Source organism: Hirundo rustica, chromosome 27, assembly GCF_015227805.2.
Source record: "Hirundo rustica isolate bHirRus1 chromosome 27, bHirRus1.pri.v3, whole genome shotgun sequence".
In the NCBI taxonomy this organism is placed as follows: Eukaryota; Metazoa; Chordata; class Aves; order Passeriformes; family Hirundinidae; genus Hirundo; species Hirundo rustica.
This window is the reverse complement of record NC_053476.1, coordinates 1,501,398-1,514,617: the sequence shown is the minus strand read 5'-3', so window position 1 is coordinate 1,514,617 and position 13,220 is coordinate 1,501,398. Positions and strand designations below refer to the sequence as shown.

Here is a 13,220-nt window from a genome sequence, read left to right as displayed (position 1 = left end):
CGGGGCGGGCGGCGGAATTTAAACGAGGACGAGCGGCGGGCTCCCGGCGGCTCCGAGCCCCGGCCACGGCCATGGCCGGCACGGCCTCCTCTCGGCCTCTCCGCGGACAGTCCTTCTACCTGGACCTGCCCAGCGGCCGCAGCGCCCGAGACCTGGCGGAGGCCATCGGGCGGCTCGGTGGGGTGAGTGCGGGCCGGGGGCCTGAGGGCCGAGGGGGCCCGGGCGGGCGGGAGGCTCCGGGACTGGGGCGTCCCTGGCCGTGCGGGGGTCTAGGGGGTGTTTTGGGGGAGCCTCGTCCCTTTTTCTGTCTCTGTTCATTTTTTAATGCTTTCTGGGTTCCTTGTTTTTCCGGTGGGCCGGTTCCCTCCCCGCGTTCCCCGGCAGCCAGGGCCCCGGGGGGCGGTGGAGGTCGCCCCCATCCCTGGGCAGCCCCGTCCGGCTCGGCACCAGCCTTTCCCTCCCGACATTCCGGGTGCTTCCCGGCTGCCTGCTCCGGCCGGTGCTGGTGACCGCCACGGGAGCAGCTCCCTGGGCGTGGAGGCGCTTCCAGTCAGGGGTGAGGGTCACTTGGGCCCGGGAGCGCTTCCCGGGCGCTGAGAACCGCCTGCCCCTCACAGGCACCTCCCGGAGGTGATAACTGTGTGCCCCACCACACAGTGATGGCCAGGGACACGTTTTTCCAGGTGGTTGTAACTGATGGTGGTTCCCCCGATCGCTGACAACAGCCTGTGGCAGTTTAATTTTCTAGGGAAGTTGTGGGGCTTGCTAATGGATTTCAACATTGGGTAAAGCAGGGAAGTGCCAGCTAAGGCTCTTATCATGGAGCTGTGTGCTTTTTTCATGGCTTTCTCAGAAAAGCCATCTGGACGTGTTTCTCTGGGAGGCTGTTATTTGGGTGGATCCCAGTGACATCCTTCATGGCCTCCAGGCTTCCTTGCTGCTGATATTCCTCATCAATTCCTTTTATCCTGTCCCAAAACCCTTCAAAAAGTAGCATCACCTCAGACCTTCAAGCCAGAGCTGAGTACGGGGTTGCACCTGTCCTTCATATTTGTCTCCTTATTACTCTTGTGTACAGCTTGGTTCTAACAGTTGTTACTATTTGTTTTCAAGCTCTTTAATCTCTCTGAAGTGGTCATCTCATGTGACCTCAAAACTTAAATCCTACAATATACACACGCAAAATGGTGTAAAATCTTTTCATTCTTGTTGATGCTGTATCCCTTCAGCCCTGATCAGGTGTTGGCTGCACAGACACGTGGGGTAGGTGACTTGCCCTGTTTTCCCTTTCATGAATTGCAGCTTCATCTGCACTTGCTGGTTTCTCTCTGCCCTCCCCTGGATGTGCCCCCCACACTTGGGACATCTCTTTCCTAGCTGGGCATCCTCAAGTCTGAGAACCCCGTGCTCCCAGCACACAGTTACTTCTCTACACAGCTGCTGCATTACTTGGAAATAGTTTTGGACTCTGACCATCCTTCTGGTTCCTATCAAACACCATCCTGGCCCTCCCTCTCTGAAATGAGATCCACTGGAAGTGGAGCTCTCATTCCTCTTGCATCTGTAGAGATACTGAACCACACCACAGCCACTGTCTGTAAAGCAGCTTTTGGCAGAACCCAAGCCCAGGTTCTGTGTGTAGTTCAGGACACAGGTAAGGACATCTGTGGCCTTGAACTTGGCATGGGGCTGGTGACACTCTGGAGTGTTATTTGGGTGGGGAGGTTGTGATTTCCTCTCTTCTGTGCTTGCAGCACAGCCTGCAGTGACCCTTGCAGCACTTCACACCCACTTCATGGTTTGGGAATCTCCATTTACAGGGATTCTGCAATGGAGTAGAACCAGCTCGTTCAGCAGCTGTGATTTTGGGTGGCCCAGATCTTTATCTTCCTGAGGGCTTCACACTTGAGCCCCATGACACTGCCTCCTGCACAGATTCTGAGAAGCCAAGTCCTTATTGGCTTACAATACCACTAGTGTCCCAACTTTTGTGTTTCCACCTCTTTCTTGGCCTGGTAGCTCCTGTGTAAAGGGGTGTGTGTGTTTCATCTCTCTGGTTTCCTCCTGTCCTGATCTCTGTAGAGCTGCTTGCCCAGTTGTTTGCTTTCTCTTTCATTTTTCTAAAACTCCTTATGTTCTCCTGAGGACAGAGCTCCTCCAGGCTGATCCATGATGTCCAGGGCCTTTTCCTCTGATGTTGGGGTATTTTTAATGCACTGTGTGAGGAGTAGGTGTGGGAACAGAGTTGTGGATCTGGATCTGAAGTTCTGGTGGCTGTTTGCAGTGAATCTCTAGGGCATCACAGGATCTCCTCCTTTTGGAGACAGCAGTATGGAATGAAATAAGGAATGTGATTGCTTCCAGCAGTGATGGCTGTGTGGGAGTTGGGCAGTAGCCTTGTTTAGCAGGGCTCTGTCAGCTCAGGGTCAGACACCTGCAGCTGCTCTGTTCTGTCTCGTTGCAGGTGACTGAAAGCTTCCTCAGCAAAGAAGTCACCTGCGTAGTGTCCAGCAACAGAGAGGCCAAGCGGGGCCAGGCCAGGCCTCGGGAGGAGAAGCAGAGCAGCCCAACTGCAAAAGACACAAAATCCATGAGCTCTGTGCCTGCTGCCCCCCGAGGGAACCCAGCCAGACCTCGCCAGAAGCCACCATACACTGTAAGAGCTGCAAGGGTTTTGGCCCAAGGGGTCTCTGGGGTAGAATCTGGGGCCAGTTCTGGAAGGTGGAGTTGTTCCTGCTAGGAGGAAATTTTCTGTGTGGTTTTTTCCCTGCTCTATTCCTGTTTCCCTGGTTGTTCCTAGTGATACTCTCGTTCCTTGTGTCTGCTATCGTTGTCTACTCAAACGTGCGTATCACAGCTTTGGGCTGTAATCAAGGAAATCTGCTGGAATGGCAGAGGAAGGGGAGGCCTTGGCTGGCTTCCTGAGGGGACAGGCTGAGGTGTGCTGAGAAAAGCCAGGGAAATGTAGACCAGAGAAAACCATTGCAGTCTCTGGGTACTCAGAGACACCGGGCAAGGTCCCTGTACCCTGGGAGGAGATCCATGAGGGCCTACTGCAGGAAGGGGCTTCTCCTGGTCCCATTTGCCTGTTGGAGCTGTTTTTTCTACTCACAAATGCTTGTGGCCAAGCTCCAACATCCCACCTTGAACGTGGTGTCTGCTGGAAGCTGTGACTGGGGAAAGGCCAGGCATGGGGAATCTCTACCAGCTGGAGCTGAGCTGCTGCAGTGGGAAACCTGAGCTGCAGAGCTTTCTCCCAGTTTCTGTCCCCTGTCCTGGCTCCCAGCACTGTCCCTTGTCTTACAAAGAGCTGAACCAATCTGCTGAGACTGTTGGCTTGAAAACAAGGCTCAGTTCCCAGGATGATCTTAACCTGACCTGCATGTTGGGATGCCTGGAGCACAGGAGGCTCAGGGGAGCCTGATCTGTCTACATCCCTGACAGGAGGTTGTAGCCAGAGGGGCTTGGTCATTTCTCCTGGGTAACAATGACAGGACAAGAGGAAATGGCCTCAAGTTGTGCTGGACAGATTTAGGTTGACTATTAAGAGAAACTCCTTCATGGGGAGGGTTGTCCAACCCCAACACAGCTGCCCAGGGCAGTGTGGAGTCTCCATCCCTGGAGGGATTTAAAAACCGTGTGGATGTGGCACTTGGAGACATGGGTCAGTGGTGACCTTGACTGTCCTAGGAAGGGTTGGGCTTGATGTCCTTACCGAGTTTTTCCAGCCTGAACAATTCCATTATGCAGCAGGCACTTTCCAAGCTAAATTGCTGCCTCCCTTTGGCACGCTGTGGAGCCTGCATTTCACTGCTGGTCGATAATTCCAAGCCTTGGCTGGTGCTGGTGGTGCAGTTGAGTGGTCCTCTCTGCACTTTGCATTCCCTGGAAAGGCTCTCTCCCCTGGCAGAGATGAGCCCAGCAGAGAGTGGGGATCCCCAGGGATCGTTGCTCTCCAGCTCTTTGCCGAGACCCGTTCGTGTCTCCTCTCTCCACAGGCGCTGCTGAGCCGGGGGAAGGAGCTGCTGCACAAGGCCATGAAGAACCAGGTGAGCAGCCTTGGATGGGCTCTGCTGGGGCTGGGTGTGCTCAGAGTTCTGCTGAGCAGAGCAGAACCAGTGCCAGCCTTCCTGCAGAGCCCCTGCCCTGCTGACAGAGCACATCCTGGGGCTGGGAAAGGCACAAAGGAGTTGCCTGTGGCAGAATACTGTGTAGTGCTCCTGGTCACTGCTATTTATGGAGCCCTGTCACCCAGTGTTGTACCCCTAAGGTCTGTCCCAGCCATCTGGGTGCTTGACACAGGAGAGCTATTAACACAAGGCCTCTTGTTAGATGAATTTTTATCCTAAGAAGAACTAAAGCGCTGTAGCTGGGGCAAAAGGCTCCCCTGCAGTCCTTTGCCTGAGGTCACAAGCAGCCAGATAAATCTCAGTGCGCACTTAGAAGCTCATGCTGTAGCAGGGATTAAACATTTGCCTGAGATGCTGCTGTTAATTTGGGGTAGATGAAGCATGAGTGCCATCCTTCGCTGCTGTGCCCTGGTTTTAGTAAGAGCCCTGCGGTGCTCTGTCAGTTGGGCAGCAGGAAGGGCCCTGAGCTCAGCTTAGAGCGGCACGTGGCTGTGCTCTGAGCTGTGCTTTGCCAAACCTCTCTGTACAGGACACCTGCAGTGGCAGCAGCATCCTCGCCAACGCTCGCCTGTGGGGAGTCCAGATCCTGCATGTGGATGGTATCCTTCACTGTGGGGTGCAGGGAGGCTGCTGGTAATGAGGGATTTTGGAGACAGGTGGAGCAGAAGTGATGTAAGGAGAGAACAGAAGGAAGGAATTGCAAGCAAATATCCTGGAGTGGTGCCATCCTGGCTGAGGCCGGGTCTGCCCTCAAACACCAGATTTGTGTGTACAGAACGTGCCACTGTCACATTTACCACAGCAAACACAAACACACTGTAATGTACTGAAGGTGGAACATTAGGAAATGTCAATATCTTGGTCAGTACATCACTTTGTTCCAAAAAGACCATTTTTATGAATTAACCTGGAAGCACAATTGTGATAAGGGCAGGATTTGGTCGGGTTTAATTAGGAAGTGCTGGTGTTGAGGACCTGTTCTGGAAGGCACCTCCTGTCCCCATGATGGATGGGGAGGGGGTGATGGCAAAGACAGATGGTGGAACTCTGATACTAATAATAGGTCTGGAGTAAAAGGTTCCTGAGTGTCTGATGACAGTGACATACAGCTGTGGCTGAGCCTGTCTGGATCCTGTCCCTGGGCTCTGCTCGGCCTCTGGGGCTGCCAGACCTCGTGCTCTGCTCTGTGTGCTGCAGAGCTCCTGCCAGTGTCTCCTTCCTGCAGAGCCCCAGCAGCCTCCAGCTCTGCTAGACAGCAAACAGGAGGGGCTGGCCCTCAAAATGTTCTCTTGGCTTCACCCTGGACCCCTCCCTGGGGGAGATGCTCTGCCAGGGGCTGCAGGCTCTGGCCTTTCTCGCTGCCATGTGGGGTGTGCCACAGTCTGAGGGGAACAGCTCCCTTCCCTGCCTGAGCTTTGGCTCTTTGACATCCCACCTGCACAGAAATGTTGTCCTATGCCCAGCAGCTGCTGCGAGCCATCTCAGGAGCAAGGAAGCAGTGCCAGAAGACAGAGGTAACAACTTAACTTCAGCCAGTTCCGGGAGTTCAGGATCCCTGGGCAGCTTTGAACAGTTCTTGTAGCAATTTCAGTGCCAGTCAGGGGGTACTGGATCCAATCTGGTGCTTGTGTTAGTGATAGAGATGAAAAAAATCCAAATAATTTTTCCTTTTATAAAGTTGGGGGTAAATCCAGATAAGAATGAAGCAGCTGTTGATAAGTATCAGCATCCATAGCACAGCTAATAGTGACTTTCACCCTAAGGGACTGAGGGTCATGGTTTAACCCCAGATGACATCACAGCCTGATCCCTGGGGTGGGGAGAGAAAAAGTGAGGAAGCTCATGAATTGAGATAAAGATGATTTAGGAGGGAAAGCAAAAACCATACACACAAGCAAAGCAAAGTGTGATGATGTGATACACTGGCTCACCAAAAGATTGGTTATTGCCTTGGAGGGGTCAGGGGGAAGGTGGGATGTAAGGACAGGGTGTGGCAGCCTTTATCTTGTATTTCAACTAACCCTGGGTAACTTGGGGGACAAAACGAGGGGAGGTGCTCTAGGTGGCTGAAATGGTGGTGAGGCTGCTGCTGCTCTGGGGTCAGTAACTGCAGCTCTGCTTGTGCTGCTCCCATGCTGAATATGTCCCTTTCTTCTCTAGGTGAAAAGCCCTGCATCCAGATCCAAAATTCACAAAGGTAGGCCTGGAAGTTGTGCTGCTGTTTATGCTCAGATGTGGAGCTTTTTGGAGGAGCCTCATTTAGAATTTGAAATACATCAAAACCTTTGGCAATCCCAAAATATGCCAACTCTTTAGGCAGTTCCCCTTGAATGGGTTCTGTTAGTCCTTGTTGGAGTCTGGCTGCAGCCTCTCAGGACAGCTGAGGACCTTTGATTTCACACTGTGTTTAAAAATCCTAAAAACCCTTTGCTGACAGCTCCCAGAATCCCAAGGCACCTGAGAACAGTGCTGCTGCACATTGAATCCAGCAGCTTAAAGGAGGTTTTGAGGAATAATGCATCCTGCAGAGGAGAGCGTGTTCCTCCCAGCCCACTCACTTCTGTTGGGCTGAGATTGCTGCTGAGACACTGATCTGGGGATGGCGCTTCCCGGGGGGAGGGAGGGGGAACAGCCAGGTTCTCATCTGCAATTAGACAAGAGCCAATTGTGGTGCTGAAATTGGCACTGGTGACGTCAGCTGATCTGTGACTTGACTCCGTGCACCGGAGAGCGAACGCTCGGTGATGGTTTGGAGCAGGCTCCAACCTGGATAGTGTGTGAGACACTTGGAGGGTTTTTTGCAGTTTAGGGTGGGGGGAAGGTGCTGAGAAAGGCTGGAGAAGCTGTTGGATGTGGCAGATTGTGCCTGCAAGCTCTGAGATCTGTGCTAGGTGTGCTCTGAGCCTGGCCTGGGGTCTCACAGTGACATCGGAGCCATTTGTCACTGCTGGGATCACTCAGGACCCATGTACCCATCTGAGCTGGAGCTGGGGCCTGCACACAGCCTCTCTCTCAGAAGTGCTGAGCATTTGGCAGTGTTTGCACAGAAAAAACTCCATCCTGTACAGAAATAGCTGCTTCAGTGACGTAGCAGCACATTTGAGGCAAGCAGAGGGTGAGGCTGGTGAGGACAGGTGGGCTCAGCCTTTCTGGGGAAGGAGGGTGAAATATCTTTGGAAAAAATAGCATTGGGTGCCAGGATCGCAAGAAAACAAAGCTCCTCGCCCTTCAGAGGCCATGAGGGAGGCAGGAGAGGCTTGGTTTCAGGGTCAGGCAGATGCCCTGTGGGAACACCTTGGTGTTTATTTGTTTCTTAGCCAGATCAGGACTCAGGTTTCCAAGGTGAGCGTAATGTGAGTGGAACGTACCTGCAGGACAGGAGGGACCTTGGAACCTCCCCTCCCAGCCTGGCTCTGAAAACCTTTTCCCTCAATGCACTGCTGAGACTCTTTTGCTCTCTTCATCTATTTTATGGCTCCATAGGAAGCAGAGCTGCTGTTCCCCTCCTCGGGAGCTGAGCAGAGGCCAGACACCGCTCTCCAGTAGTGTCCTGGTGCCAGGCCTGGCTGGGCAGCACCTTGGTTTGTCTCCAGCGTCTCTTGCTGCTTTGATATCTCCATCCTGGCCCGAGCCAGGATGATGAGACAGGTTCTGCACTTGAGGCAGGGTGAATGGAGGAAAAGGTGCTGGAAGTTGTTGCGGAGCTCTGAGCCAGTGCAGCAGCCACTGCAGCTCCTGGGTTCCTTTCTCATACTCAGCGGCACATTGTGGGGGGTTTGTGTGACAGTTCTCAGGATTGGAGTCAGAAGGCTCAGGGTTGGGCCAGTGGCTGTAAGACTGAGGAGGCATTAAAGATGTGAGGGGATGGCTGAATACTCTTCCAAAGGTGGAAATGTCCCATGGTTGGGCTGCTTGGGGTTTGGTTATCCCACTGCACGCTTGAGGCCAGGGCTGTTGAAGATCATCTGAGGAGCTGTTTTGGCTGTGCTTGGCCACCATGTGTCATTCACCAGTGCCAGAAGTTCTGATGCACTCAGCTCTGGAGCCCAGTTCTGTTGGGGAATGAATGACTAAGTAGGGAATTTGGCCAGGAAAACTAACCAGGCTTCTCTCTGGCAGGAAAATTGAAGCCCCCTTTTCTGAAAGTTGAAGACCACAGCAGGTAAATGAGACCTTTCTAAATATCCTACCCTGAAACCTTGGCGTCTCTCCTTCACTGGTTTCATTCCCAGGGACTGTTCAGCCCATGAGGCAGAGCCTGCTCCACACTGGGAAGTTGACTCTCTCCTAGAGGGAGGCAGATGGAGTTTAGAGAAACAATCCAGGTGTCTTGTGTGTCAGGGAGAAAAAAGGTGTTAAATGAAACTTGACAGCAGTTTCCTTCCTTGCTCGGATTCCGTGTGTGATCCTCAGCAGGTCACTTAATCCACCCGAGCCCTTGGCAGTGAGGAGTGAGATTGGAGCACAGGAGGTCAGGGCCTGTAACTTGATGACAGCCTTGGGCACAGGGGGTCTGATCCCTGTGGTGTTTCTGAGGAGTCTGTAATTCTACCAGCATCCACAGGGCAAATTAATTATTCCAAAGGCAACATTTAAGGCATCTCAATTAAGAGTCAAATATTGGGGTTTACATCCTGCATGCAATGAAGTGTGAGGAGAGAGGTGTGGCCTGGGAATCCAAACCCCCCTGTGCTGTGGAGCAGATGGAAATACTGCACAGCTCTGCCCTGGGGCAAAAGGTGGAATTTGGGCTGAGCAGTCAAACTCACCTTCTGTCCAAGGCATGCTCCCCTGGGGCTGTTACTGGGAACTGGGTTTAATGCTTTCAGTGAGAAATGGGAGCTCTGGCACAGCCACAGGAGAGCAGTGGGCAGCATCTCATCATAAATGAGGTGGTGCCTTGAGCCCCTCCAGGCCACAGGAGGGACAGCTCTGAAGCCTTGCCAGCACTGCCATGAGCCTGATGTCCTGATCTGCTGCTTTCAGGCAATTTCGGCCCTTCCATCACCAGTTCCAAAGCTTTCCTGACCTCAACTTCCTGGCACCCAAAAGCTGCAGCCCTTTTGAGCCTCTGAAAAGCCTCTCCAATTCCTGCCAAGCCAGGTAGGCTTTAGCTCCTTCTCTGCAAGCGTTTAACCCCCCTCCTGCTCACTGCTGGTTCCTGGGAGCCCCCAGCCGTGGTGGTTCCAGCTGGGATGTGGGCACAAGGAGCCCGGTGCTGGGTCCCTGGTGCTGCCAGGCAGGGTGACCCCGTGCTGTCCTTGCAGGGGTGCTGAGGGCTGTGCCCTGCACAGCGCCGGGGGGAAGAGCCCCCGCTCCACACCCGTCACCGTGCCCAGGAAAAGGAGGGGGTTTTGTGAGTGCTGCCAAGAGACCTTTGAAGAGCTGCAGAAGGTAAAGGTTCCCCTGGGACCTGGTTCCTTGCAAGAGTTATGGGGGGCACTCAGAGGCTCTGTTAATCATGGTGTGCCAGTTAGCACTTTGAACTCCTTCGGGAGGAATTGCTGTATCCAGCAGGGTCAGTGTGGATATATGGTATGGGAACATGGTAAATCTGTGTGCCAGCAGGTCAGAGCACAGTGGGTTTGAAGGTTGGAGCACAATGTGCTCCTCTCGGCTGCAAGATCCTCAAGGATCATCCTATTACATGATCCATGAGGTAAAGAGGCTGTTCCATGGCAGCCGTGGGGCACAGGCGAGTTGAAAACGTGGGAGGAGGGTTTTTTATTTCCTGGGAGGTGCCAAGCAAAGGGGCTTTCAGAGCCCATCTGTTAGTGCCAGACAGTGGTGGTGGAGTCTGTGTCCTGCTGCTGGGGAGGCTGTGGGCTGCTCTTGGGTCCAGCCACAGCCTCCACATCAGCAGAGCGGGGGACAGGACACTCTGTGTTCCCAAACCTGCCAGACATGGGCTCTGTCCCTTTGCCCTCTGGTCTGTTAGGCTGTGGGAATTGCCTGATATTGCAAATTTCCCTGCTGGCAAAGCTTTAAAGTGTTGTTAAAGGGCCTCTGCCACCTTCCAGCATCTCCAGAGCCCCCAGCACCAGCGGTTTGCCCAGGACAACTCCCAGTACATCCCTGTGGATCGTGTCATCTCCCAGCTCACCAACAGCTTTGTGGAGTGGTCAGCTGAGTAAGTCTGGGGATCTGGGAGCTCCTGGAGCCCAAAGGCAGCAGGGTGCTGCATGGCACATTCGTGGAATGGGGTCCCTGTGCCTGGGAATCAGAGGCTGCAGCAGAACCAACTTGGCCCCTGCTGGGCAAGGCTTGGACAGACCCTGGGAGGTGTTCCTGCATTTCCATGGGTTTTCTCCTGCAGGGAACTTCCCATGGACTTCTAGTGCCTCCTAAACTAGAAAGGGCAGCTGAGCCTACCTCTTGTGTGACTCAAACTCTGCTGCTCTGTAGCCCCCTGTGCCCGGGCACTGGGCTGAGGAGGCAGAGATCCCTTGTGCTGCCCCTCTCTGCCAGCAGCAGAGTCATTCTGAGCCTCACCAGGCTAAAAGTGCTTCCCTGCTCCTGGGCAAGGGCTGCAAATACCCTGCACTGCAGGAGAGGCCTTGTCTCCCTGGGGGAACGTTGCTGGGGCTGGGTGAGCACTAACTGATGGTTCCTCTCAGGGTGCCCTGGGCCTGCCTGGCAGATGAACATGCAGTGCCTCAAGCACACGGCACTGGAGGAATCAAGCTGCTGCCAACAGAGCTGGGAAAGGAAGTGGAGCAGCCTGAGCAGGGTGCTGTGGAACTCATAATGGATGCAGAGCTGGATCATGGCCTGAAGACCACAGGACATTCCCCCTGCCTGCCCAGGGACAGGGTCAGAGATCCCAGAGGAGGGGGGAGCTTGTCCAAGCACAGCTCCCTGCGGCTGCCCGGGGGAGCAGGGCTCAGCAGAGGGGTCTGTGCTGCCCATGGCACCATGGCTGAGGCTGGGCTGGGGGCTTCAGGTTTGGGCTTGGCTCCTGAGCTGGGCCGGGGGCCCTGTGCAGCACCCAATCCTGTCAGAGAGGCAGTGCCTTCTTCATCTGAACCTCATGCGCAGCCTGGGTTAGTCAGCCACCCTCCCCAAGCACAGCCTGCCTCCAGAAAGCGCCAGCTGTGCTCCACACAGAGCTTCCAGGTGGGAAAGAGGCCCAGGCTGGAGCTGGGTTTTGGCCTCTCCCCTCAGGGTGAGCAGACGGAGCCCGTGGGTGGAGGGATGGGGGCACAGGGTGCAGGGCAGGTGTCTGAGCCAGGCCTGCCCGGTGTGGTGGGGGCTGGCAGCCTGCCCCTGGGCACAGAGCTCTCCAGCAGACATCACAGCTGCCTTGCTCTGGATCTGTGCCTGTGTGAGAGCCCTGGGGACCCAGGATCCCAGCCAGGATCCCTGGGAGCTGCGGGTTTCGATCCCGGGCAGGCGGCTGCTCCAAGCGAGCATGGCTGGGGCACAGAGAGACCCCAAGGGAAGCAGCATGGAGGGGACAGTGACAACACACCCAGGAATGGGAACAGGCCTGGTCTGGAGAGCACAGCGAGCAGGACCAGCTGCCCTGCTGGCTGCCTGCCCTCTCCCACACTGCCCGTGGCTGAAGGCAGATGTTGCTGCTCACTCCGTGTCAGGGCAGCAGAAGAAACAGCCCCTGGAGCTCCCCAGGTGCCCAGGCAGGGCACAGAGCGGGCGCAGAGCCCCGACCTCCTGCCACCTGCTCCCCAGCGCCCAGAGCCTGCCCACGGCTTCAGCAGGAGCTGCTCCGAGTCAGACTGGGAGGTGCAGCTGCTCCCCAGGCTCAGGGGTGTCCAGGGCTGCGGGATTCCGGCTGTGGACAAGGACTTGCTCCAGCAGCCACGCGTCAGGGTGAGGGACAGCGGGTACGGGTCTCAGCTCTGCTCGGTGCTGAAGGAGTCGGAGCCGGCCTGGGCAGGCCAGGAGGACAAGAACTGCAGGAGCTGCTGCTCAGAGACCAGAGCAGCCTCTTTCCCCATATTTGGGACATTGTTTGGCAGCTAAAACCAGCTCCAGGCTGCTCTCTGGACCCTCGGTGGGAGCTGAGATGGGGCTGGGAAGGGATTTATCGATGTTCCCTCTGTGTCAGGACCGGGAGCCACATGCAGGAGTGAGCACAGCTCTGGCAGCCTGGGCAGCTCTCCTGCTGGGAATTGATGGGGATGCAGCAGCTTCGCTGTCCTTGGCTGTGATCTTCCCTCTCTGCTGGCCACGTTTAGAGCCAGCAGCTTCCTCTAAGTCCTCACAGGCTGCTGACACAGTGGTGCCTCTGGAAGTCTCTCCTCAATGGCAGTGTGCTCTTTGCCCTTCCAGAGGGAGAGCAGAAGCCTGTTCCTCGTCCCACATGGTCCCCAGAGCTGCAAAGACTTGGGAGAGGAGGGTCACGGGGATGAGATTTGTTCTCCTCATAGTCTGGGAGTTGTCTTTGAGTGTTTTCATGTGGTTTGGTTTAACTTGTTTGGGGTTTTTTTAGAAACTTTTAATCTTTGAAATAAAATGGAGGGATGAGATCCTGCTCTGCCTTGTGGGTGGAATGCGTCTGGGGGCAGAGCAGTAGGGGTTGGGTGAGGAAGCTTCGCTGGATGGGGTCTGTGGGCAGTGGGCACCACAATGAAGGGGGCACAGTGGTTTGTCCAGCTGCAGAACATCACCCCATCTGTGGTTTGCCAGAGGAGTGTGCTCAGCAGGCACTGGGAAGCTGCTGTACCCAGTGCAGGGGTGGTGCCCAGCAAGGAGAGGGGTGCAGAAGCTGGAGAGCAGTTGGTAGGAGCCTGTTGACCTCTCCTGGCCCTGGGGCCGAGGGATGGAGGTCAGGGATGGCCTGGGCTGGCTAAGAGGGTGTTCTGGAGTGTCTAAAAGCAGCCTGTGGCTTCTTGAAGGGAAGTTCCAAGCAGAACGGAGCCAACCCTTCTGTGGTGGCAGGTGTCAAGGTGCTTCCAGGTGCAGGTTGGGAAAACGAAAGGCTCAAGGCCCAGGAGGGTGGGACAGCCCTGCTCAGGCACCCAGAGGAGTGGGGTCTGCCTGTCCTTGGAGAGGTTCAGTCCCTGAGTGAAGGACAGCACTCCCTCCTTCACTCCAGCCTCAAAGGGAAGGCTTGAAGTGAGACCATGT

General features: G+C 55.2%; 1 protein-coding gene across 1 annotated transcript; it reads left to right on the top strand.

The window, feature by feature from the left end:
* Positions 1-51: 51 nt before the first annotated feature.
* Positions 52-12,619, top strand: DBF4B (DBF4 zinc finger B). Its single transcript, XM_040087342.2, has 11 exons — positions 52-182; positions 2,465-2,656; positions 3,999-4,049; positions 4,660-4,729; positions 5,574-5,644; positions 6,291-6,327; positions 8,250-8,292; positions 9,117-9,233; positions 9,398-9,524; positions 10,151-10,260; positions 10,748-12,619. The coding sequence occupies exons 1-11, from the start codon at positions 72-74 to the stop codon at positions 12,111-12,113; spliced, it is 2,295 nt and encodes a 764-aa protein (XP_039943276.1). The 5' UTR covers positions 52-71; the 3' UTR covers positions 12,114-12,619.
* The last annotated feature ends 601 nt before the right edge of the window (positions 12,620-13,220 follow it).